Here is a 24,437-nt window from a genome sequence, read left to right as displayed (position 1 = left end):
AGAAATTGTGAGGGACATCATAGACTGTCTCATTTGCTTGTCACTTAAAGTTGTGCATATACTGTACATGTAACTGTTATATGAAAATAAGCGAAACTTTAAAATGGAATTACTTTTCCTTTTTACATCCGATTTTGATGAAATTTTCAGTGTTATTCTAGTTTGACTTTACTCTGTTTATTCAAATCAATTTTTTCTGGGGTGGACCGTGGACTTGACCTTTATTTACACCTGTATATTCAGGGATTTATGACAGATTGTTTAATATATTTTTCAAGTTTGGGGTCTGTATTAATGAGGTTTGACATGCACAGAGGCTTGAGCATCTACATCTCCTGTAAATCGAGATGAAAAGGAAGTATTTTTATTTATTAAGGGAATTGGGTGGGGTATGCTTTTGCGGGAACTAGGGGAAACATACATGTACAGTACCAAGTACTTAACACAGATAGATACATGTATGGGTAACTGTATATTTCCACCATCGATTTCTTTGAACCCATTTACACATGTATACGAGTGAAGGTGGCGTGAAGCCGGCCTCATGCCGCCTTAAACGTACATGTACGTGTAAAACACCAAGTGGACTGAAGCTTCCTTGATTTTGTTCCACCTCTGGAGGTGGTATGAGGTCACCTTCGGCTCGAAGGTGCCTTGTATGTGCAAACACAAAGCGGACTGAGATTGGCTTTTGGGAGTGACGTGATCATTGGCTTGCGCGATTACAGGCATCAATTTAGCTCTATTGTATTACCTCGGTATCACACGCTTTCAATTGGCCCTGCTGCTGGCTGCCGAACTGTACGTGTGAATGGGGGTTTGTTTGCCTGATCAGAAATAATTCGATTACAGGTATTTGAAAACTCGGGCTGGTGCAGACGGCCCTAATGTAGGTATGAAGTTGAGATTTTATGCATGCTTTGTGTGGTTGTTTGTGAAGCAAACCCCTGGGGAGACCCATGTACTTGTACTATCATAGGAAAGGAGAAAAACATCCAGGGACCATCATAGAGGAAGGAGGAAAATGGAGAGGGCTGACTTTCATACTGAGGATTTGGAATTTTGGATTGGTATTCAATTCAGTATTCTAGTCAGGAATTTTTATGAGCAATATCATCAGTGTTCCATGTACATGTAGATGAAATACTAATAGTGTCCAAGAAAAATTTGGTGTTCAGTTTCCTAAGTTTTTTAAAGAATAATTGGGAAGCAAAATGGCTTGATTTATTTGATGATTGAAGTTGAAGGATATGGGACACACTGAAGTTGGAAGTTTATGAGAATTTGCAGAAAAATAGGTTTCTACCATTCTTGGGGACAGCCCCGACCTCCAATGTTGCGAACAGCCATGCTTTGACTCTGTTCACACTTCACAGTCACTTCTTACCTGAATCACTTTCTATTCAAACGATTTGGTGGGAATTGGTTTTGTGAGACTTGACGCTCCATGCAATCCAAGTTCCCTAGCAATGATTAAAACGAATGAGACCTTCTTGTTAATGCGACTATTCCGATTGTTTAACAATTATAGCTTTGTGAAAAGTCACAAAACTCACAAGTACCATTTTAGAAACTTGATAGCAATCATCACCTGTAAAGACTTTGTGTTGCATCAAATTTTACCTTTGATATGGTTCCTTTGGTGAACATTGCAGAATTTTAGGTGGACCATCATCCCCTTTATAGCCCTGTGTATAACTTGAAGTGTGTGAAAGTCCAAACGACAACACCAATTCTTTACATTTAGACTTTTATTAAATAGCATTGTTTTTAGCAGACTTGCCTTTCAAAGGGTACCTTTTTCAAGGTCAAGTCCACCCCCAAAAAAGATTATTTGAATAAATAGAGAAAATAGGGAAAAATCCAACTAGCAAAACACTAAAAATTTATTCAAAATCGGATGTAAAATAAGAGAGTTTCGCTTATTTTTCATAAAACAGTTATATGCACATCTCAGTGACATATGCAAATGAGACAGTCGATGATGTCCATCACTCACTATTTCTTATGTATTTTATTGTTTGAATTATACGATATTTCATTTTTTATAGATTTGTTAATAGGGACCAACTTGACTGAACCATATAATATCAAAACAATGCAATTCCACATGTTCAGGGAGGAATTAAGCTTTGTTTCACTCGACAATTAGGAGAAAATTAGATTATTTCATATAATGAAATACAAAAGAAATAGTGAGTGGATGACGTCATCAGTCTCCTCGTTTGCATACTGACCAGGATGTGCATATAAAACTGTTTTGTGAAATTAAGCGAACCTTAAAAATGTCATAAATTTCTTATTTTTCATCCGATTTTGATAAAACTTTCAGTGTTATGCTTGTTGGATTTTCTCTTTTTATTCAAATCAACTAATGGTTGGGGTGGATTTGTCCTTTAAGCATTTCATGTTTGAAAATCCTGATCTTCACAATTAGTGAAAAATAATTTGATAGCCACCATCATTTGAGCTAGACAGCTTTGAAAGCCGTGTTTCTACATCTTTAGAAGAAAAAAGGACTAGGGTTAAAAAAAAAGGCACGGATTGAACACAGCTGAAGGAAGGGATGATTGAAGTGAGAGGATGAGATGTGAAGATTGTAAGTTGGCCTTCATCTTGCCTTCGCCCATTATCTTCTGGAATGTTCATGATCATGTATGCTGCAGAGCTAGCAGTGATTTTTATTTTGTACATGTGCATGTTTCTACCATCAGGCATGCAAGCTCACTGTCACATGTGCGTTGTGGAGGAAGCATAAACATCATAAGATAAATTGAAGTGGATGGTTGTTTACATGGCAAAGAGTCTCTCGGGCAATTCTATGTAAGTGCCCCATTAGATAGTAAGTGGTTTGCACTAAATCAAAAATTCCATGCATCGCTATTGCGGAAGGGCCCCTCCAATATTGAAAACAACTTTGAAACAGTCAATGGAATCCACAAAGAAAGAATACTCACATTGGGGGCATCTGGTCTAGTGGTTGAGACTCTCATCTTTAAAAATCTGAGGGACATGGGTTCGAATCCCAACCATGGCTTGTCTTCCTTCCGCAGGAAATTTACCTGCATTGTGCTGCACTCAACCCAGGTGAGGTAAATGGGTACCGACAGGAGGTAATTCCTCAAAATGCTGTGAGCTCAGCCATCTTTAGACTGGCTTAGCTGGGGTAATATAGGAGCGACTTGAGCACCTAACAAGGTGGATACATGTGCTATACAAATCCTATATAATTCATTTATTTATTCAAATTGAAGAGCATTAAAATGATAATATGATAATAACAATAAACATACACTGTAGACCTGAATAAGTCATCTTAAGTTCAAGACAAAGGTCTTGCAGTTCAGCTTAAAATCTTATATAATCGTCAGACATTTGACTGAAATACAGTTATTACAAGTCATGTACTTTTTAGGTTGTTAAATGTTATTAGAGGACAGGCAAAGGTAATTGTAATTGTCCTACCAGGCATGGGTACATTATAATAACAGCTGAATATGTACAGTACAGTACATGTTCAGACCCCAAAGATAATCTAGGGGGGTGGGGGAGTCCACCTGCCCTGAGTGGCACTTTCGGGGGATGGATAGAAATAAATCATAGAGGGGGAGCATAAAAAAAATGAAGCCCCTTGAAAATTCTTAAGAAAGAAGTCTTTTGGCACAAGTTTTGGCTTCAGAAATATGAACATTAGAAGGAGATGTTTTAGCGCTTGCCTGCAGCACCATGTGATTTAATGTTCAGTGCTTGGTTTTGGTAGTTTGAAGCACAATCTAGATTCCCTTCCATAGCTTCAACACTTAACCTAATCTGAGTTTACAAAGATATTCAAAATTTCAGTATTGATAGCTCAGCAACAAGTGAGACTTGTCAATGTCATAAAGACCAGGCTTATTGTTATTTTGATTCTTTGCTGACAACAACACCAACGGGTCAGCACATAAATTGAAATCACCCACCGTTTTTCTTAGATAGACTTCTTGTAAGGTCTGAAAAAAAATATTCATTTCAAGTCTGGAATACATGTATATGAAGAAAAATAGTCCTTCTACATGTACAATCAACCTTGTACTGTATGTTGAAGGTTAAAGTAACATAACCTCATATTGCAATTGCATTGTATGGTCTGTATGCAGTGCAAAATTTTTATATTGTGTCTTTGAAAGGAGCAGAACAAGTTTATGGTACTTTCCCAGGAGTATTTTCTCCATTTTCTTCTGTGAAAGTAAGAGCAAACTGATTAATTTCATTGTTGTTGCTAGCCAACAGCACTTTCTCTTTAGTCTCTCTTCTTAGACACTTTGAGATGCTTTCGTATCCATAGCAGTCTAAAGCCCCTTTCATATGGATGTCAAATTCTCTGACATTTGCTGCAGCGATAATGCTCATGTTGAAAATCTTCATATCGTTATTAGTGTTTTCTCTGATTCACAATACTACAAAGATCAGGAAGTAACAGGTATTTTGCCAGAATGAAAGCAAAGTAGACCTACTCATAATATTCCCCAAAGAAGTTATAGGTTGTCCAACTTAGCAAGTTTTTGAGAACTTTTGGTTTAATATTGTAAGGCAAGAAATTTGCATCTTCTTTTTATATTAATGCTAGATTGGTGTTTCTGCATACATTTATGCATGTAGCTCATAAAAGTGAGTGTGAAATGTAAAAAAAAAATTACATGTGTACCAGTTATTCTGAGGCATAAACTCCTATCAGTATTTTTGTGATAGGATGGATGTGAGCCAAAACAAAACTACATGTAATTCATGTACCTGTATAAACAAATTGTGATAATAATGTCGCTATTCAATAGAGAAAACAGGTAATTTAACCAAACAATAGATCCCCCTCCCCTAAAAAAATCCAAACACTCACATACACTGGCGCACAGTCATCAATAGGGTCATTATGATTCAATTATCCCATGGAATGATTATATGCAAATATTTGGGAAAGGGGGTTTGTTTGGGTTTCAGTGTCCAAACTTTCCAAAGTGTTTGTAAAACACATCTACAGGTGTATGAATAGAACAGTCTTGTGAGAATCCAAGTTTGAAGACATTCTCAGTAAGGACTTGACTCTGACCTTGTTCTTTTAATGCACTCTCACTCTCAAATATTCTCTCTTCCCTCCTCTAAGCTCCCTTCTAATACCCCTTTCATATTGCGCTTTTAACCGGCGAAGTTGCCAGCGAAGGGGAAAGTGTCCAGTATGAAAGATACACAGGAGAACTTCACTGGTGAAGTTTGCCAGCGAACATCTCCACCTCTTGAGGTGGAGAACTTAGCCAGCGAAACTGTTTCGCCAGTGAAAAGGCCAGTATGAGAGCAAACCGGAAAACTTCTCCTCTTTAATGACGTCAGAGGTCAATTTTTTTCTCTCCTGAAGTCACCTGTACCGAGATTCCGCGCACGATAAGTTGCAAGCTCAGCTAAATGCTATGGCCAAGTAGATGCCCTCGAACATAATTTTTTTTAATAACAATATTTATCGAAAAGCACGTTTTACATGTATAAAATGCGCTAAAATAATTAAAACAGGTGATATTGTTTGTTTTTCTTGTAATAATTCCAAAATATGTTGTAATTCATTGTTTTGATACCTTTTTGTAATACGTACGAAGTAATATTTACAATTTTCTTTCGTTTTGTTCCACAATCGCCCATTGACTTTCGCTGGGGAAGAAATGTCAGTGCGAAAGGGTACATTTTTTTCTTTGCTGGGGAAGTGAGGAATGAGATGTGGAGAAGTTCGCCGGTGAAAAATGAAGAGTGCAGTATGAAAGGGGTATTAAACTCACTCTCAGGCTGGTTTAATATCGTTTGTTCACTTTAATTTGTACTTTGGGAGACTAAAGAATAAAAAATGTATGTTCATTGATGATGGATAATTACAACGATGATGATGATGAGGAGGAGGAGGGGAGGATGGTGGTGGTGATGATGAGGATGATGATGATGATGATGATGATGATGATGAAAAGGATGATGACGATGATGATGGTGATGGTGATGATGATGATGATGCGGATCATTCTTTATTTACCAGCATATTTGAGTTTCATTTCTTACATCCCAAACTATCTTCAGTTTTGATTTTATTCATGTTTATTTAGATCCATTTGTCTTCAATTCTGCACAAGTATTTGCTTTGTTAATGATTACTATTAAAGTGAACTAATTTTTATGATAACATGATCTGTTTGTCCTCTTTCTCTCATCTTTGATTCAAATGCTTGGTTAGATTTGCCCCCATCCCATTCAAAATCTGTAAAATGTCTGTGATAGCTGATTCCTAAACTATAAGAGTTTATCTTTTATTTGCTTCATGTTATCATCAATCAGAAGGCTGTATATCCCAGCTGCTCATTTCTAATTTGCAATCATTTATCCAATTGAAATACATGTAGGAGGAGTTTAGAAAATTCCAAAGATGAATATCATCATGGTATGTATCAGATAGTGAAACCCAACAGGGAATTCCCCTTGAGAAATGAACTCTCAGTCAATTTTCTTCTGTAATGTCAACCAATCAATCAAGCCAATTATCAGGTGAACGAAATTGAGATCTATTGAAACTAGTGAAATTAGTGGATAATCTGATAATGCATGCCAATTATCTTTGTACTGTTTACATACCTGATTCAAGATTTAATGTAAAAATATAACCACCCACAACTAAAAAAAACCTGAGACTTTTTTATGATTTGATTTTATATTGACCCTGAATTATTGCCATGAGGCCCCTGCATAAAAACAACAGATAACAACATTTGAACTCAACCCTGAACTTCATTGTAAAATAGATTTACATGTGAGAATATAGAATTACACAAAGACATTCCAGAATGTTACTTTTTAATTCAAACAAATCTGCAATATTCACTCAAAACATGAACAGTTCATTGTTGTAATAATGATAATGGTAATGACAATATTGTCTATGATGCGTAGGATACGTTTGTGGAATTGGAATATTTTGCTAAAAATAAAACTTTCATTGAATATGAAAGAATTAAAATGTACCGTAAGACAACATAATACAGTCTAGATTACAGGGCTTTAACCTGAGCACGTTTATGTGGTTGGTGACTGGTCAAATGTTGGGATTAGATTTAAATCCAAAGATTGAATTTTGAATAGCAAATAACTTCATTCAAATCTTTATGATCTATATCTAAATCCAAAGATTGAATGGTGATTTACATAATTTAATCTAGTCAGTATTTCAAATTGCTGAAATTTAGAGTGTACATGTACATGATATTTGAAAAATGATTTCATCTCCTAAATATAATGTCTAGTAATCTAGAGGATTTTATTTTTTTAAGCATACAAAGAAAGCAGAAGTGATTAATTTGGAAAAAATCCCTGCAGAAAAATAGAATCAAGATGCATTGTAACAGCAAAACCCCCAAAATATAACATGAGAGAGGTACATGTATACATGTTGATACTGAATGTTGCATTCAAAGTTGAATGCTCTTTCATATGGTTATTCGGTTACTCTATCTGAAAATGTTCTGAATACTTTAAATTGTGTGCATAGTTTACAGTTTATTTATCAAGCAAATATTCACTAATGGCCCTCCTTGCTGTTTGTCTGTCGTTCAACAGCTGGTAAACATTTTCAAATCTTCAACATCGTAGCGGAGAAGCAGCTGTACCGCTGCACCATGAAAGACGAAGTGCAATATTGGAGCTGGCTCAACGATGACGTCATCGGCATCGTCGGGTCAAAGTTCATCTACCACTGGGACCTCTCTCCTTTAGGTAAGGTCACTAAAAAAGCAAACATGAATGTCGAAAAATTATGTAGAATTATCTTTGAAAAAAAATCAATTGAGAAGGAATAGCCCCATCATGGAGACAGTTTGTTTCTCTGACAACATTATTTATGGATACATCCCTAATGAATTTTTATCAGAAATGATGGACTTTTTTATCCAATACTTTGGGGCATTCACTTAGCTCAGTTGCTTACACACACACGACCAAGGTAATAATTTAAATAGGCAATTTTTGCTGATTGGGATGCATGCTTTAGAGACTGGTATTTTTATACTGTGTGTTTTTATTGTTTTTATACTGTATATAGGTGGTTTTTATAAATAATTGAGTGACCCCCCCCCCCCGAAATACAATGTGAAAAACATAGGCAGATGTTTACATATAATACATTACTTTGAATATTGGATTATTTTTCCAGGCACTTGTATCCTAAAAGATTCTGAGGAAAGACAACATATAATTTAGTGTCTGACACATCACTTTTTGTCATACTACAATATACATGTAGGTGGGTCTCTATCAGCCTAACTTTACTCAGTCTTAAAGAGTTCTGCCCATCTAAGTTGTGGCTAAAACTTATTGAAAAAATAAAGAGCCACCATCGAACGGGGGGGGGGGGGGGGCACTTTCATTGATGAGTAGATACCAGGCACTACTAAAGAAAAATGTAACACGTAAAAAGGATATTGATTTGGCATGTTACATACTTAATGTAATAAGGGTGTAAAAAACGCTAAATAATGAAAAAAGGGATATATTTCGCTAGGAAAGCTATGTGTGAACGGTCAAATTTGTGAGGATATCATTATCAAAAGACTAAAATGCTTTATAAAGGTATTTTTTGCCCCAACACTATGTGTGTAGTGTCTGAATTGAGTGAGGTGGGAGGTGGGGCGGTACTAAACTCAATGTAGGTAAAGGTAATGCTGACGTCTGTGATATAACAATTAAAATATCACTGTACTTGTCTGTAGGTGGTCAATTCAGGGAATACTTGTCAAAGGTACCGTTTTGTTTCCAATACCTGTTTAGGGTAGGGCTTCACGTGCCAATACTTGTTTCAGGGTTCATTTTCAGAACATGGAAAATGCTTGTTTAGGGTGCTTTTCGAAACCCCATGGTCGCGCCTGGTTAATGGAAGTGCTATCAATTCATATTTATGCCCATTGGTCTTTTCGGTCTTAGTGCATCGCAATCTGAGAACACAATTGATGGACTTCTAAGCAGCACTCAGCCACTCCCTGAAGAAACTTTGATTTTTACACTAAAACCTCTTTCCATCAGCCGTAGGGGGAGAATTCTTTCTTGATCGTTAAAAGTGACCTTGCAATGGAGAGCATACTTGTACTTTGGGCTCCAGAAGTGTGTGATGGTATTGTACCAAACGTGAATTATTTTTTGCCAAAATCAGAGTGCATCTTTGCTGTTTAATTTAGTTTGTTAATTCTTTTGCAAATAATTGCGGGATTGCATTCTTCTGATTATCCTAGCAAATTATCACCTGGCTAGCAGGGGGCGGTACATTGTAGGTTATGTACATGCATGACGATTTTCAATTCCCTCTGCAGCCGTTATAGGGAAGTGCGTGCTACACGAAATGTGCAACACCCAGTGTGCGTGAGAGTTAACACCCTAATGCCTGCCTGGCAACAAAATGACCCACTAATTGTGTCTTAATTGAGATAGTTCTGATGTAATGGTATATATATGCCAAAATTAGAAATAGTGGGATGATTCAAAACTCAAGCTGATGGAGATTAGGCCTCATGATGGCAGTTCCTTTGACTTAAATTTTTTTCACATCAGCCTACCGCACTGCCCTCCATCCCAGCAATTAGCATTGGGGATCAACATGACTCCAAGAGATTTTTTTTATGAGAGAAACAGTCAGTAGGTGGTTTCAAACCGCCTCGATCACAAGAATCCCCGTTAAATTACGAGAACTTTTTAAGGCTAAAAAATACCCGTTAATTATTCCTGCATTCACACCGCCCCGAAACACATCGTTCGGGCATGCGCAGTATGGTCTGATAAGCAGGCAAGGCGCGAGATTCAAAATCACTAGCCCAGCAGCCACCCACGCCGCCGCACCCACCGACACGCTGGGCTAAAAGCTCCCGTGATTTGCTTTCACATCGCCAAAATACCTGCGACCTTGGAAAAATCCCCACGAAAGTTCTCGTAATTTCGCCAAGTACCTACTATTTAGCGGGTATTTTCTTTCGGGGAAATTACGCGTAGTTTGCTTTCACATTACCAAAATACCTGGTATTTTCTGATCGGGGTAAATTTCCCGATCAGAGAATACCTGGAACTGGCGAACTTCGAGGCGGTCTGAAACCACCTAGTAGGTGCTGTCAAACCTATATTGCTGGGCCAATAGAGCATTTTGCAGACCATAGACATTTCTTGAAAATGATTGTTAACAAAAATTGAAGGAAAGAAGGGGACTAATCTCTGTTAAATGACTATTGTACAGGTACAGTGTAGATGAATTGATATCTTATTCTCAATACCTCCTTTTAAAGTGTAACTAAAAAAAATGGTTCTGAGTTTTGTGTTATAATTAAAGGGCCTCTGTTCAAAACTCGAAACTGATTGTTAACAAAAATGGAAGAAAAGATGGCAATTAATCTCTGTTCAATGAATATGTATGACTTGATCTCTTATTCTTTAATGATACCTACATCTGTTTAATCGAAAAATGGTTCTGACTTTTGTGTTGTAATTAAAGGGCCTCTATTCAAAAGTCGAAACTGATCGTTAACAAAAATGGACGAAAAGATGGCGATTGATCTCTGTTCAATGACTATGTATGAATTTGTATCTTTTTCTTTAATGATACCCACATCCTTTTAAAGTGTAACTAGAAAAATGGTGTTGTAATTAAAGGGCCTCTGTTCAAGACCCACCATAGCACTGGCTTCCAGTGACAATGCATCAATCAATACAAAGCCACTCTCTGCCCAGAATAAAGGATAACTTGTGGGATGTGAAAGCCAATGTCATATTCAAGCTTTTGAGCTTGGAAGATCACTTCACGTAAAGCGATCTTGTTGCTATGGAAACACTCTCAGTAGGGTGACACGTTTTGCGCGAAATTCGAAACCACAGCATAGGCACTCTATACATGTATCTGTCATGTGGAGTAGTGCACTCAAAATGTGCGAAGATCACTTCACGAAAAACGATTGTGTCCCCACTTGCACTAAAACCAATTTACCGAGGGCGAGGCAAAAAACTACTTTGCGAGATGGTTATCTAAACCGGTTTGGAAGATGATCGCTTTGACCGTTCTCACTACGCGTTAAACTAGTTTTAGGAATATAGTGAGAACGGTGTCTTATTGTACATTGTGTGTAGGCAAGCCAGCATCGGATTACGAGGGTAATAAATACCTGTGGAGCGTTTAGAGGAGTCATCATTGAGTTGAGTATAACATGTAGGCCTACTGTGTAAATGTACACTGTACATTTAAATGGATGTAAATGCCCTGGTACATGTATGTTTACTAATCCAGTACATTTTACCCTTTTTACACAGGCTAAAATTTCCTTAACCCCGTACTATAGGTGGGGCTAAATTGCCATTTAGCCCCACCTATATTACGGGGTTAAGCTTAGCCCACTTTCTTTTTACACAGCATTTTTTGCAAAGTGGGCTAACCCCACCTATAGTACGGGATTATTTGGCCCTGCAAAAAAGCAGGGTTATCCCAGCAATTGCGGTGCTAAGAGCGATAGTACGGGGTTAAGATCGCTAGTGTAAAACGAAAGTGGGCTAAGCTTAACCCCGTACTATAGGTGGGGCTAAATAGCAATTTAGCCCCACCTATAGTACGGGGTTAAGGAAATTTTAGCGTGTGTAAAAAGTGTACGAGTGAAGTACTTGTACAACAATGATCGACAAAAACCACTAGTCCGGGGTTAGTGAGTTTTGTGTGTAAAAAGCAAGCATTCCTTATCCGGGGTTAGCAATAACAATTTGGCATGTGTGAAAAGGAAAAAAAATAGTACGGGGTTAAGGATAGTACGGGGTTAGCGATAGTCCGGGGTTAAGAAAATCCTGTGTAAAAAGGGTATAGATGGTATTTTAATCACTTGTTACTTTTTACTTGTTGATTATTCTTGGCATATGTTCTTCAGAGAAGTATCAAACTCGACATCCAGTTTTCTATTTTAGTCCTGGATGTTGACTGTGATTCAAATTGTTATCAGTGAGTGACTACCTACCTCGTGAGTGTCATGTGAGCATGTTTTTTGGTGCAAATGATCTTACCTCCATAAACAGGCAATATCATAACCAATAACAGATTTACATGTATCTGCCTACATCTGGCAGGAACTGGAATTTTCTTATAAATTATATGTGAATCGATGGATGAAATAAAATACCTGCTTACTTTTAAGGGGGTAGGGTAGGTCAGAGGACTTCTAGGGTCTGAATGATTATTTTATTATTTATTATAGGGATGTTTCTTCTTTTTTTTTCTTTGAAGATTTGCTTTGGTCTTTGAATATGCCGCATTTCACTATATGAATTTGAGTTTTTGTCTCACCTGCAAAGCAAAGTGAGACTATAGGCGCCGCTTTTCCGACGGCGGCGGCGGCGTCAACATCAAATAACCTGAGGTTAAGTTTTTGAAATGATGTCATAACTTAGAAAGTATACGGACCTAGTTAATAAAACTTGGCCATAAGGTTAATCAAGTATTACTGAACATCCTATCAGAGTTTCATGTCACATGACCAAGGTCAAAGGTCATTTAGGGTCAATGAACTTAGACCATGTTGGAGGAATCAACATCGAAATCTTAACCTGAGGTTAAGTTTTTGAAATGTCATCATAACTTAGAAAATATATGGACCTAGTTCATGAAACTTGGACATAAGGTTAATCAAGTATCACTGAACATCCTGCATGAGTTTCACGTCACATGACCAAGGTCAAAGGTCATTTAGGGTCAATGAACTTTGGCCGAATTGGGGATATCTGTTGAATTCCCATCATAACTTTGAAAGTTTATGGATCTGATTCATGAAACTTGGACATAATAGTAATCAAGCATCACTGAAAATTTTGTGCAAGTTTCAGGTCTCATGATTAAGGTCAAAGGTCATTTAGGGTCAATGAACTTTGGCCGAATCGGGGTATCTGTTGAATTACCATCATAACTTTGAAAGTTTATTGGTCTAGTTCATTAAACTTGGACATTAGAGTAATCAAGTATCACTGAACATCCTGTGCGCGTTTCAGGTCACACGACCAAGGTCAAAGGTCAATGAACTTTGGCCGAATTGGGTGTATCTGTTGAATTACCATCATAACTTTGAAAGTTTATGGATCTGATTCATGAAACTTGTACATAAGAGTAATCAAGTATCTCTGAACATCCTGTTCGAGTTTCAGGTCACATGATCAAGGTCAAAGGTCATATAAGGTCAATGAACTTTGGCCATGTTGGGGTTTTTTGTTGAATAACCATCATATCTCTGTAAGTTTATTGGTCTAGTTCATAAAAAGTGGACATAAGAGTAACCATGTATCACTGAACATCCTGTGCGAGTTAGAGTAGTATTCAAAGTCAGCACTGCTGCTATATTGAACCGCGTGATGCAGGTGAGACGGCCAGAGGCATTCCACTTGTTTTTACATTTTTGCACTTTAAATAATAAAAAATTGTTCAAAATGTGTTATTCGAATATTGTGAAAAACATTTTTTGGGGGGTTGGGTGGTAATATAACTTTCAATTTCCAGTTACACTAAAACTTCAGAGTGAAAGTGTAAGTGCGATATAAAGTAAGGAAATGAGGAAGTACATGTACATGAAGAAAATATGCTCTACATATCCACTTCATACAATCTCAAACCTTAAAAAACATACAAAAATATATATATCTTTTAAACCTTTAAACAGGAAATAGAAACTTGTTTCGTGAAAACTCGGGGAAAGGACAATATTCATTTTCTTGAAATTCAGGGGAGTATAAACTACATATACTGGGCAAAAATGAAAATGATACTTGCTCACTGATATCATTTACTGATAATATGAAACTAAATGAGTATGACTTGCCATGGCAAGGAAAACTATAGAATGAAGATACGTGTACAAGTTCATGTACATGCAGGTACATTTGAATTCCTTGCATTTTGAAAGTATAATGTGTAGGCCTACATGTACGTGTACATAAACATTGATTTCAGTAAATTACATTGTAGGTCACCTTTTGTTGTTGTTTTTGTTTTAATCCACTAGGTACTGTAACAGTAACACACTTAAAAGTCAAGTCCACCTCAGAAAAATGTTGATTTAAATCAATAGTAACACACTTAAAAGTCAAGTCCACTTCAGAAAAATGTTGATTTAAATCAATAGAGAAAAATCGGACAAGAATAATGCTGAAAATTTCATCGAAATTTCATGTTAAATAAGAAAGTAATGACATTTTTGAAGTTTCACTTATTTTTCACAAAACAGTTACATTCACATTTTAGTCACATGCAAATGCGAGAATCAATGATGTCCCTTACTCACTATTTTGAGAGTTTTGCTTGTTGGATTTTCCTCTTTTTATTCAAATCAACTCTTTGTTGGAGTGGACTTGTTCTTAAAAGCATGAGTTTATACAAGACCAAAAAATCAAACTGTGTTTAATGTTATTTTATTTTCTTTTGGCACCAGTACAAGATTTCATGGGAAGGAAATGTTTATTTCTCTGTACATTCTTTCACCTTTTTGTATAAAGTGTAGGCCTAGATCATCCATTCAATATAGATTTTGTTATTTACGTAATGTAAAAGAGTACTTTCTTTATTATTATTTGGTTTTTTTCATTTGATAAGTACTCTAATTAATCAGTTTGTAGGAAGCAAATTGTCCTTTCTACTTGGATTTCTTTATAATAATGGTCTCCATGCAATGAAAAACACATATTTTTTAGAGCCCCCTCCCCGCCCCCACATCCCCATCTGCTAGTAATGCCAGATAAGACTTCATTTTGAACTTGATATCATTTTCAGGTGGATTCTCATGTAAATTTCTCTATCATCTCTTTGTGAATTAATATTGCACTATTTTATCATGTTTTTATTATTATTTTGTATTCATGTTTGGTTATTTAGTATTCTATGAAATATATATTCTTGGGAGAAAAAATTGTCCTTTGCTATTGATCTTCTCCAAATATAAAATGTTACTACCTGTAATGTACATTCTATAGGCCTAATGTACTATGTCATAGATCATTGCCATACTGTAATATCATAACTATGTTTTGAATTGTTCATTTATACAGGATTTTCATGTCCAATGAAGGCTTTTCCCCGTCATGGACGTCTTAACTTTTGTCAGATTGTAGGTTACAAGGCAGATCCTTCATTTAGATGGTTTGCTGTACTAGGTCTCTATAAAGATTATGAGGTTAGTATCAGACCTTATTTCTATTCCTCTTGACATATTTACATGTACACCGTTAGATCACAGAAATATCAGTGAGTTACAAGGAATTGTTCAAGTACATGTATCTATCGATTTATTTCACAGATCTACTCAGTTCTTCCAGAACCAGATAGAGTTTACGTATTTATTAGCCTACAACTAGACCCTCAGATTTCTGTTTGCAAATGATGCACGTTATTCTTGTATTACCTAGAAATCTATCATAATTTACTTTAACCAGATAAACATCAGTGAGTTCCAAAATACTAGTATATGTATCTAATGAATTCTTTTGTGCATTTACTCAGTTGTTCCAGAACCAGTTAATGTTCACATATTTATTAGTTTACAAGACTCTCAGATTTATTTTTTCAAATGATGCACACTCCTCTTGCATTACCTAGAAACTTATCATAATTTACTTTTACACTACAAAACTCTTCACCAAAAAAAAAATCTAAAATGATTTCTCTTCATGGATATTCAAATACTTTGCTTTCACACAAGCAAACGACCGGGAATCTGAGGAGAATTTCATGGAACAAATGGTTAGTGATTTTCATCGATTATTGTTATAAGCTACTGAAATCCTTTCATCTGATTGGCTCAGAGCAAATTTTACGGTGAAAATCACTGACAAGATGCTTTATGAAACACTCCTCTGTTAGGGATTTTGCTGGCGTGAAAGCATCCAATGGAGGCGGCAGGGAGTTCCAAAGCTTGTTTGACTGCGACCTGTAATCTAATACATCTTTTTGTTTGTATTTTGCAGGATGGTGACTCGAACTCGGTGTCGGGTGTCGTCCAGATCTATTCGGCCACCGTAGACAGAAGCCAGTGCATCGATGCTCAAGCCATCAACTTTGCCTCCTACCGCCGCAGCGACAACAAGAGTATCAATTCCGTCCTTATCATTGTAAATAGGCAGGCAGGCCTGCAAGGGAAGGTATGGTGTATATGAACTTCAACAGCATTGGTATTTTGAAGTGTGCCTATTTCCTGATATGTACTTTCGGCTGCTCATAGAAATGACAGGGTGTAGTGGATATGACAACAGGGGACTATTGAGTAGCGAATTGATGACGTCACAAAGAAACCTTTTAAGCATAATTTCAGCGTTTTTGATAGCATATTTTGGTAGAGCATGATGAAAAACCCCACTACCAAAATTTGATGGGAATTGGTCCATGGGGCTCCAAGATATGACCTCATGAATACATAATTAGCCCCCATTGAAGTCAATGTATTATTTTCCTGGTTCTAAGTATTAGGAACCGGGCCAATAATACATTGACTTCAATGGGGCTAATTATGTATTCATGAGGTCATATCTTGAGGCCCCATGGACCAGTTCCCACCAAATTTGGGTTTTGGGGGCGGATTTTTATCATGCTCTACAAAAATATGGTGTCCTAAACGCTGATATGCAAAAAGTAGAAATTGATGATGTCACACTTTGGTACTCTATTGCAATGTATAGATATGCAATTAGGCTCCTCCAGTTAATATACCATGCTAAAATTTATTGACACTTTCAAACTCATCACACTACTAGATGGGTCAAATCGTCAAAACATTATTTTTCCGCAAAATTTTTCTGTTAGTAACTGCGTGGGAGTTGATCGGGCTGGAGTTCGCTGTCTTTTCCGCCTTTGATTTTCACTATCGTGGCTAGAAGAAATTGGGATTGTTGTTGTGCCAATAGTATACAAATTGCGAATAGGCATGAGTGCGATGGTGCAAAATTTTGCACCATTGCACGAATAAGAATATTCGCTTTTAAATGTTGTACAACACCTCAAAAGTTAGTGAAAATACAAGCAATAAAATCAATTTTTCCTATGTTGATAATAACAAAAAAGAATTATTGAAAGTGAAAAGCAAAGGGTGCACAAGGGTGCATTGTAACTTATATTTTATTTAAGGAGTCGTTAAACTGTTTCATATTCAAGAGACTCCTGAAGTGGGGTTTTTCGTTTCGATTCCTGGTATCACAGTCACGACAACTCCATTTGCAAAAAATATATATTCTTTATTTGTGAAATTCCATCCAGGACCCTGTTGCATGAAACCAGGGGGGCGTTTCATGAAAGGACTTGTCGGACGTTTTTTTCCGACAATCCTGTTTTATCCGACAGTTACCATAGTAACAATGCTTCTCAGCCAATCAAAATCAAGGAAAGTTGTCAGGTCTGACAACTTGTCGGTCGAAAATATTAATGAAATGCTCCCCAGGAGTGAGGAAACCATTGTGCTAAGAAGAACTTTTTTTAAGTATAAGATTTTATGCAGCAAGCCCATGTTGTGTAATGAGTAAAACCTAAATGGCCTGAGCATATCTCAAGTTTGATACCTGCATTCTGTACAGCCATTATTTTTACTTGGATTATATTCTTATGAAAATGGTGTAGTTGATGTCCTATGTTAAACTTTCATCACACTATTCTGGAGTGCCCTCTTAATGAGTCCTCACTTTGTAAACATATAACGTGATATTTAGTTTGTGTTGATGTTCTTTATACTAGCTACACATCATTGAGCTGGGTCCTCACTTAGATGGTAACTGTTCCCTGACCAATCATTCAGAACAGGTCAACTTTGATGATGAGGAGAGATACGACTTCCCGGTCTCAGTTCAGGTAATTATTATTTTTTTTTTACAAATGTTTCATGAAATGTCACTGGTTTTCACTTACTAATATGCTTTCTGCCAGTCAGGTGCAAGGATATGTTGTAGCTTATAATTATAGTCAGTGAAAATCACTTGATATTTGTTTCATGAAAAGCTCTACTCTTCATGGCTCTCCATCCCGATGGGGGCATCGTGGTCTTGTGGTTAAGACCCTCGTCATTCAATCTGAGGGATGTGGGTTTGATTCCCAGCCATGGCATGTTTTCCTTCAGCAAGAAATTTACCCACATTGTGTTGCACTCCACCCAGGTGAGGTAAATGGGTACTACCAGCAGGAAGTAATTCCTCCAAAAGCTGTGAGCACCGGAATCGGTAGACTAGCATAGCCGGGGTAATATAGGAGCGCCTTGAGTACCTAACAATGTGGATACTTGCGCTATATAAATTCTATATTACTATTATTATTTTAAGAATACTCAGTGTTTTAGAATTCAGCTGCAAGACTTGTCTCTACGTCCATGAAACACAACCATATCTTACCCATTCTCAAAGTACTTCACTGGCTACCCATCAAATCATGAATTTGCTTCAAAGTCCTTCTAATACCATTTAATGCTGTCCATGGGCTTGCCCCTCAATACATATCTGCACTCATTTGTCCATACACCCACTCAAGGACACTAAGATCATCAACTCAACTACTCCTTCAAGCACCAAGACAACGAACTAAGACCCATGGCGACGTCCTTCACCTTACAGTGGCCCCACTCTTTGGAAATCTCTCCCTAGAAAAAAACTCTGATCACAAAATAATCCTGGACTTTTTAAAACCCAATTAAGAGATATCTCTTTAATGAGGAATTCATTCAGATTATTCCTTGTACTTCAGCCATATTTAACTAATTACTGTTGTTGTTTTTGTCATATTAAGTAATTAATTAAGTGTAATATTAAGTTATTTCCACTGTTCTAATTTATAGTACATAATTTTATTTCTGTAAAGTGCATTGAGAGTCCTTTCAGGTCTGAAATGCGCTATATAAAAAAAAGAGATTATTATTATTACACACAGTAACTAACACACTTTATTTTGTGTGATTGCATCCCTTAGGTGAGTTCATCACATGGTCTTGTCTACATCCTAACAAAGATGGGCCGGTTGAAGCTGTGTGACCTTGAGACAGGTACATTCCTCAGCAGCTGTAGAGCATCACATCTCACCGTCTTTACCTGCATGCCAGACACCGATGGGAAGAGAGTCTTAGGAATCAGTCGATGTGGCAGGGTAGGTTGGTTATAGAGATGGCTAAGGAAGGATTAGGGTTTGATAAGGTTCCCTTACTGTACTCGAGACACTGATTGTAAGAGAGTCTTAAGAATCAGTCATTGTGACAGGGTAGGTTGGTTAGTAGAGATAGCAAGGGTAGGATTATGATTTGTTAAGGATCCCTTACTGTATGCTAGACAGTGATGGAAAGAGAGACTTAGGAATCAGTCGATGTGACAGGGTAGGTTGGTTAGTAGAGATAGCTAGGGGAGGATTATGATTTGTTAAGGATCCCTTACTGTATGCTAGACAGTGATGGAAAGAGAGACTTAGGAATCAGTCAATGTGACAGGGTAGGTTGGTTAGTAGAGATAGCTAGGGTAGGATAAGGGTTTGTTAAGGTTCCCTTACTGTACTCAAGACACAGAAGGAAAGAGAGTCTTAGGAATCAGTCAATGTGGCAGGGTACATGTAGGTTAGTTAGTAGAGATAGCAAGGGTTTGATAAGGGTTTGTTAAGGATACCTTACTGTACACAAGACACAGATGGAAAGAGAGTCTTAGGAATCAGTCGATGTGGCAGGGTAGGTTGGTAAGTAGAGATTGCTAGGATAGGATTAGGGTTTGCTAAGGATCCATTACTGCATGCTAGACACCGATGGAAAGAGAGTCTTGGGGATCAATTGGATCCCTAAGACTCAGTCGATGTGACAGGGTAGGTTGGTTTCTTGTGTAAAAATGATACGCATCATCACAGGCATTCGTAAGAATAACAAGCACAAAGTACCTGTTGAACAGATCTAACATGCCAGATGCATAGCTGAGGGTGTTCAGAGAATTTCGGCGGTAATTTTTCTCATGCCCAAGCAAAATTGTGTGTCTGATAAATTTTGTGAGATAGTGATGTTGATCCTTGTTATCTGATAAATCATCCTCATCTCAAATGCATTTCTAGATACTAGTCAATCTATAAGTTAGAACAAGTAAATGTCCATTCATGTGCGAGTACTTGCAACCAATCGTATATCATTATAATCGATTATGTCATCTGATCAAGATGACTGGATTAAAATGAGGGTTTCATAACAATCTCTCAGTGCCTGTATGCCCATGTAAAAACACCTTTTCAAAAATACATCAATTTGATCTATGAGGTACAGTATTGTCTAATAGATAATTATTTTTAAGTGGGTAATAATTGGCATCCTGTTCTATGATATTATGCACCATTATTAAGAAACAGGCGTTTCCCCTTCAGAGGCCAAGCATGTCATTTCCACATTTCAAAGAGGTTGTCAACGTGTTATCAATACCTGACAGCAGTATAATGTTGATTTATCTTGTGGGGAGCATTGAATATTTTGCCCATTATAGAATCATGTTGTCCTGTGATTATTTAAATGGAAATATCCTATTGGTATTTGATTACCTGAATTCAATTTAGATATGAAGTTGTTTCTTTCCTCCTTACTAGCCACTGAAATGGGCCCAAATTGTTTGGTAATGAGTCATATTGTAGAAGAGCAAACTCGATATTAATGAGACATACATATTGACATGTCCAAAATAAACTTTCACATTGATTTTGGCTGGCTTCAATATTTGCTGCTCAGAATATATTTTAATAAAATGTACATAGCATTTGTGTTTGAATTGAATGTACAGTATATTGGCTATTACACGTATGTTTCTAATGTAAGCAGATCATCAAGATGCCTATCTTTTTATCTTTTTCTTCCCCTTATATAGCTCTTATCCATGGGTGTGAAGGAGAAAGCGTTGGTCTCTCACGTACGGACTGTTCTGAAACGACCTGCAATAGCAGACAGATTAGAGAGGACGTTCTCAGAAACACTCTGATACCAATCTTGCCTTTTATAATGTGAAACATTCAAAGTGTGTGTGCAGGCATACAACATGGACCTTCAATCAAGATAATATATATATATACATAGTGCATGAAGTGAGATTAGACACTGCATGAAAATGGATGGGTGGGACTGAAGTGAGGAAAGCGAGCATAGGAGAGCTTTTCATGTAGAAGATGGAGATGAACGATGCAAAATGAAGGCTGGTATGTAAGAGGTTACCTTCTAGTCAAGACGTCATGGTGGTCATTGCCAGAGTTTCGCCAACGGGCAGACCTTCTATGGCTTCCTAGATGAATTCGACCATTGTGAGTGAGAAACACATCCTCGGGTGGAGAACATGCAGGAGATTGGCATGTTTGGTGAGCTACTAGACCTCTGCTTAAGATTTTAGGTTCAAGTCAAGACTGACCCTGAATTGTTACTGCTCGAGCCTGGGATCAATGAGACATCGTGTCTTTTCACATTAATCAGTCGAAAACTTGAGTTGGAGTATCATCCTGAATAATCAATGTTTCTACCGTGGTCTGCCTTGGTTTGACTCAAATGTGACTCGACTATAATTGCTATCACACCAAGGAATTATCTTTGGTTAATACCCAGATTAGCCCTAATTGTGTGAAAAGGGTCAGAGAGACATGGAATAGTAGAAATGCACCAAATATCATTTGTAATCGATCACTGACTGTGCTGCAGTGAGAGAGATCTCAGAGTCTTACTTGCCAGATCTAGGAGGAATAAGCCTAATAACCTTGAAGGGTGTTTTTAAAGGTATAGAAAGTATGTTTTGCAATGTAATTACAGTCTGTATTTTTGTGGATGAAGTACAGGAAGGATAACAAGTAATGTGCACGATGTTGGAAAGTAGCCAAGGCCTCTCTTACAAAGAGTTACGATTGTTCTCATCTTACACTACATGTATATGGAAATCCAGCAATGTCATTTTTTTTTCTCCAGGAAATTTGCATGATGTCCTTTGTAAACAAATAGAAGCACACTGAATTTTCAAGAAAACAACAAATGTATGATTATAACTTACATACATTTAGAGTATATTTTGAACAAACATGCATTTTAGATGTTGAAGTTGCTGGCTTTCCATAGTTGTGGTTGATTGGATCAATTGTATAAAGACAGGGAGCATTTTATAGTGATTTTCATTGACTTTTGGTATCAGCTACGACAAACCACTCAAGAAATGTTCACAGGGATTTAAAGACTTCTTGATGAATAGTATTATTATTTGTATTCATATTTAAAATGCATATCAAACTTGTTTCTCATTCATTTTTTATCAACTGATGACTGTCCTCTTTTTTCTTTTACATTTTCTGTTTATTTTATAGTATTTTATTATGAAATGGCATCATGACCTGATAATGGGTGTTTTTTTTAAGTTCAGTGTTGGCACCTGGTGTTGGTGATTGACTGATGTTTGCACCAGCCAAAGCACCCAAAATTTACTTTGGACTGGTGCTTGAACTGATGTAAGTGTTTCGCTGTCATTGGATTGATTGGTGTCGGAGCTAGGTCAGGCAATCTTGACCCCTCAATGCAATGTATTTCAAATATGAAAATATAACCCTGATTGGGTCTTGGTTGAGCAAACTATGTATGCAACAATGATCAACAATTCTAGTCATTGCCATTTTAGTGACTGATTGCATAACTCTGTGTTAATTGATCCTTGATTTGTGCTACCAACGCCGACACCATCTTGAAATCACCCACTGTTTCCTGTCAAATGGGAGTGTGCAAGAATCATGTAGTCCAATAGATTTACATTGTAATTTTTTGGCGTAATGATGTAATACCCATTTTTTTTAAGTCAATGAGATGTAAACGTGAAAAGCCCTTCCTATTTTTTTTTCATTTTCCTTTTGCTGTTTGTCCAAGCTTGCATGCATTTAGGTTGGAATCGTGCTACAGTATATGATTTATTAACACACCTAAACATGCATCTTACTATATGGCCATCCTTCCTTGGAGGGCTTTATCTACGTGGTAGATGTTAGTATAGATACCACATGGTAAATGTACAGGTAACACAGATGAGTAACTTTACATATCATCTGCTGTGATATGCAGTCTCAAAACCATGAATATATCCTCTGTGTACATGTAAGCTTACTGAAACATAAACTTGCAGTGGTTTGGCTTTAATTTTACAGTTGAAAAAAAAATAATTGCAATTAATTCCAGATTGGAGATTTATTAAAGAAAATTGATATTTTATTTTTCTATTGTAGTGTTGTGGAGACATTGAGATCTCATTTGTTTCATGAGGTTGTCATTCACTTCATTGCTGTGAGGCACAAAGTCAATTGATGCAGGGTTTATTTTGTTTTTAGAGTTTACTTTGATGAAGCTAAACTACATGTATTTGTTAAATGTTAGCTCAGTCACTGCTTATGCTTTTGAGTTATTAAAGGGACTCTCCAGGCTGAAGATGTTTACATCTAAATGAATAGATCAAAATTCACAGAGCTAAGTGCTGAAATTTTGATCAAAATTGGATAACAAATAAAGAAGTTAATGAATTTTAAAGATTTGCATTACTCCGGTGAAACAGTTCTAGGTACGTCTTCATGAATATACATTAGGTGTGCTGATGATGCCATATCCCCACTTGTTCTTTTATATTTTATTATATGAAGTTAGGTTTATTCAAATTTTTCTACCAAGAACTAAAACAATTGGATTGACAACTGAAGTACATTAGTTATTTATTGCCGCAACTTTTTTCTTTATAATGGAGACACATCATTTATACATTTATGAAAAATGAAGCAATTATGATTTCATGTAATAACATAAGAAAAAGGGAAGTGGGGACATGACATCATCAGGTCACCTAATGAATATTCATGACGACGAGCACATAACTGTTTCACAAAATATTACTAAAGTTTAAAATTCAACAACTTTGTTATTTGTTGTTCGATTTTGATGAAATTTTCAGCATTTTGCTCCGTGAATTTTACTCTATTTAGATATAAATACTCTCAGCCCAGAGCATCCTTTTCATCCATTGGAGACTGTCTAATTCAGCTGTAACATGCATTTTCAATTGGAGTGGAAGTGTTTCTTACTCTTGCCTTGTAATCGGTAGGTTGTGTGTACAAACCCCTTCATGGCTTTGTATCATATTGTAAGGCATCAATCCACACTTCGTCACTCTCCATCCAGGTGTAGAATGGCTACCTGGGAGGATGCGAAAGCCTGTCTAGTATTCCTAGCCATCCAGTTTGGAAACTGTGGTTGGAATGTTCCCCAGGGAGTGGAAAAGGCACGTATCATGGCTGGGCTGATAAAACCTCGAAATTTCAAAATTTGAATATTTTTATGACAGCTATTAAGAATAAGCTAGATTTTAGAGTTATAGCATTGGTAGGAACTTTCTTTTGCCTCGAAAGAGTTTTTCACAGGTATTAGAAGACT

General features: G+C 36.8%; 1 protein-coding gene across 1 annotated transcript in view; it reads left to right on the top strand.

Annotated features, from left to right (window-relative positions):
* Window positions 1-21,953, top strand: part of LOC121408577 (clathrin heavy chain 1-like) — a 41,832-nt gene extending 19,879 nt beyond the window's left edge. Inside the window, exons 3-8 of the mRNA XM_041600090.1 lie at window positions 7,615-7,770; window positions 15,088-15,212; window positions 16,003-16,176; window positions 17,756-17,869; window positions 18,974-19,147; window positions 20,878-21,953. Of these exons, the coding sequence (XP_041456024.1) occupies window positions 7,615-7,770; window positions 15,088-15,212; window positions 16,003-16,176; window positions 17,756-17,869; window positions 18,974-19,147; window positions 20,878-20,988 (854 nt within the window). The 3' untranslated portion in view covers window positions 20,989-21,953. The remainder of the gene's footprint in view (window positions 1-7,614; window positions 7,771-15,087; window positions 15,213-16,002; window positions 16,177-17,755; window positions 17,870-18,973; window positions 19,148-20,877) is intronic.
* The last annotated feature ends 2,484 nt before the right edge of the window (window positions 21,954-24,437 follow it).

Source organism: Lytechinus variegatus, chromosome 2 (assembly GCF_018143015.1).
Source record: "Lytechinus variegatus isolate NC3 chromosome 2, Lvar_3.0, whole genome shotgun sequence".
Classification (NCBI taxonomy): domain Eukaryota; kingdom Metazoa; phylum Echinodermata; class Echinoidea; order Temnopleuroida; family Toxopneustidae; genus Lytechinus; species Lytechinus variegatus.
The sequence above is the reverse complement of the archived record's forward strand: the minus strand, read 5'-3'. Positions and strand labels throughout refer to the sequence as shown.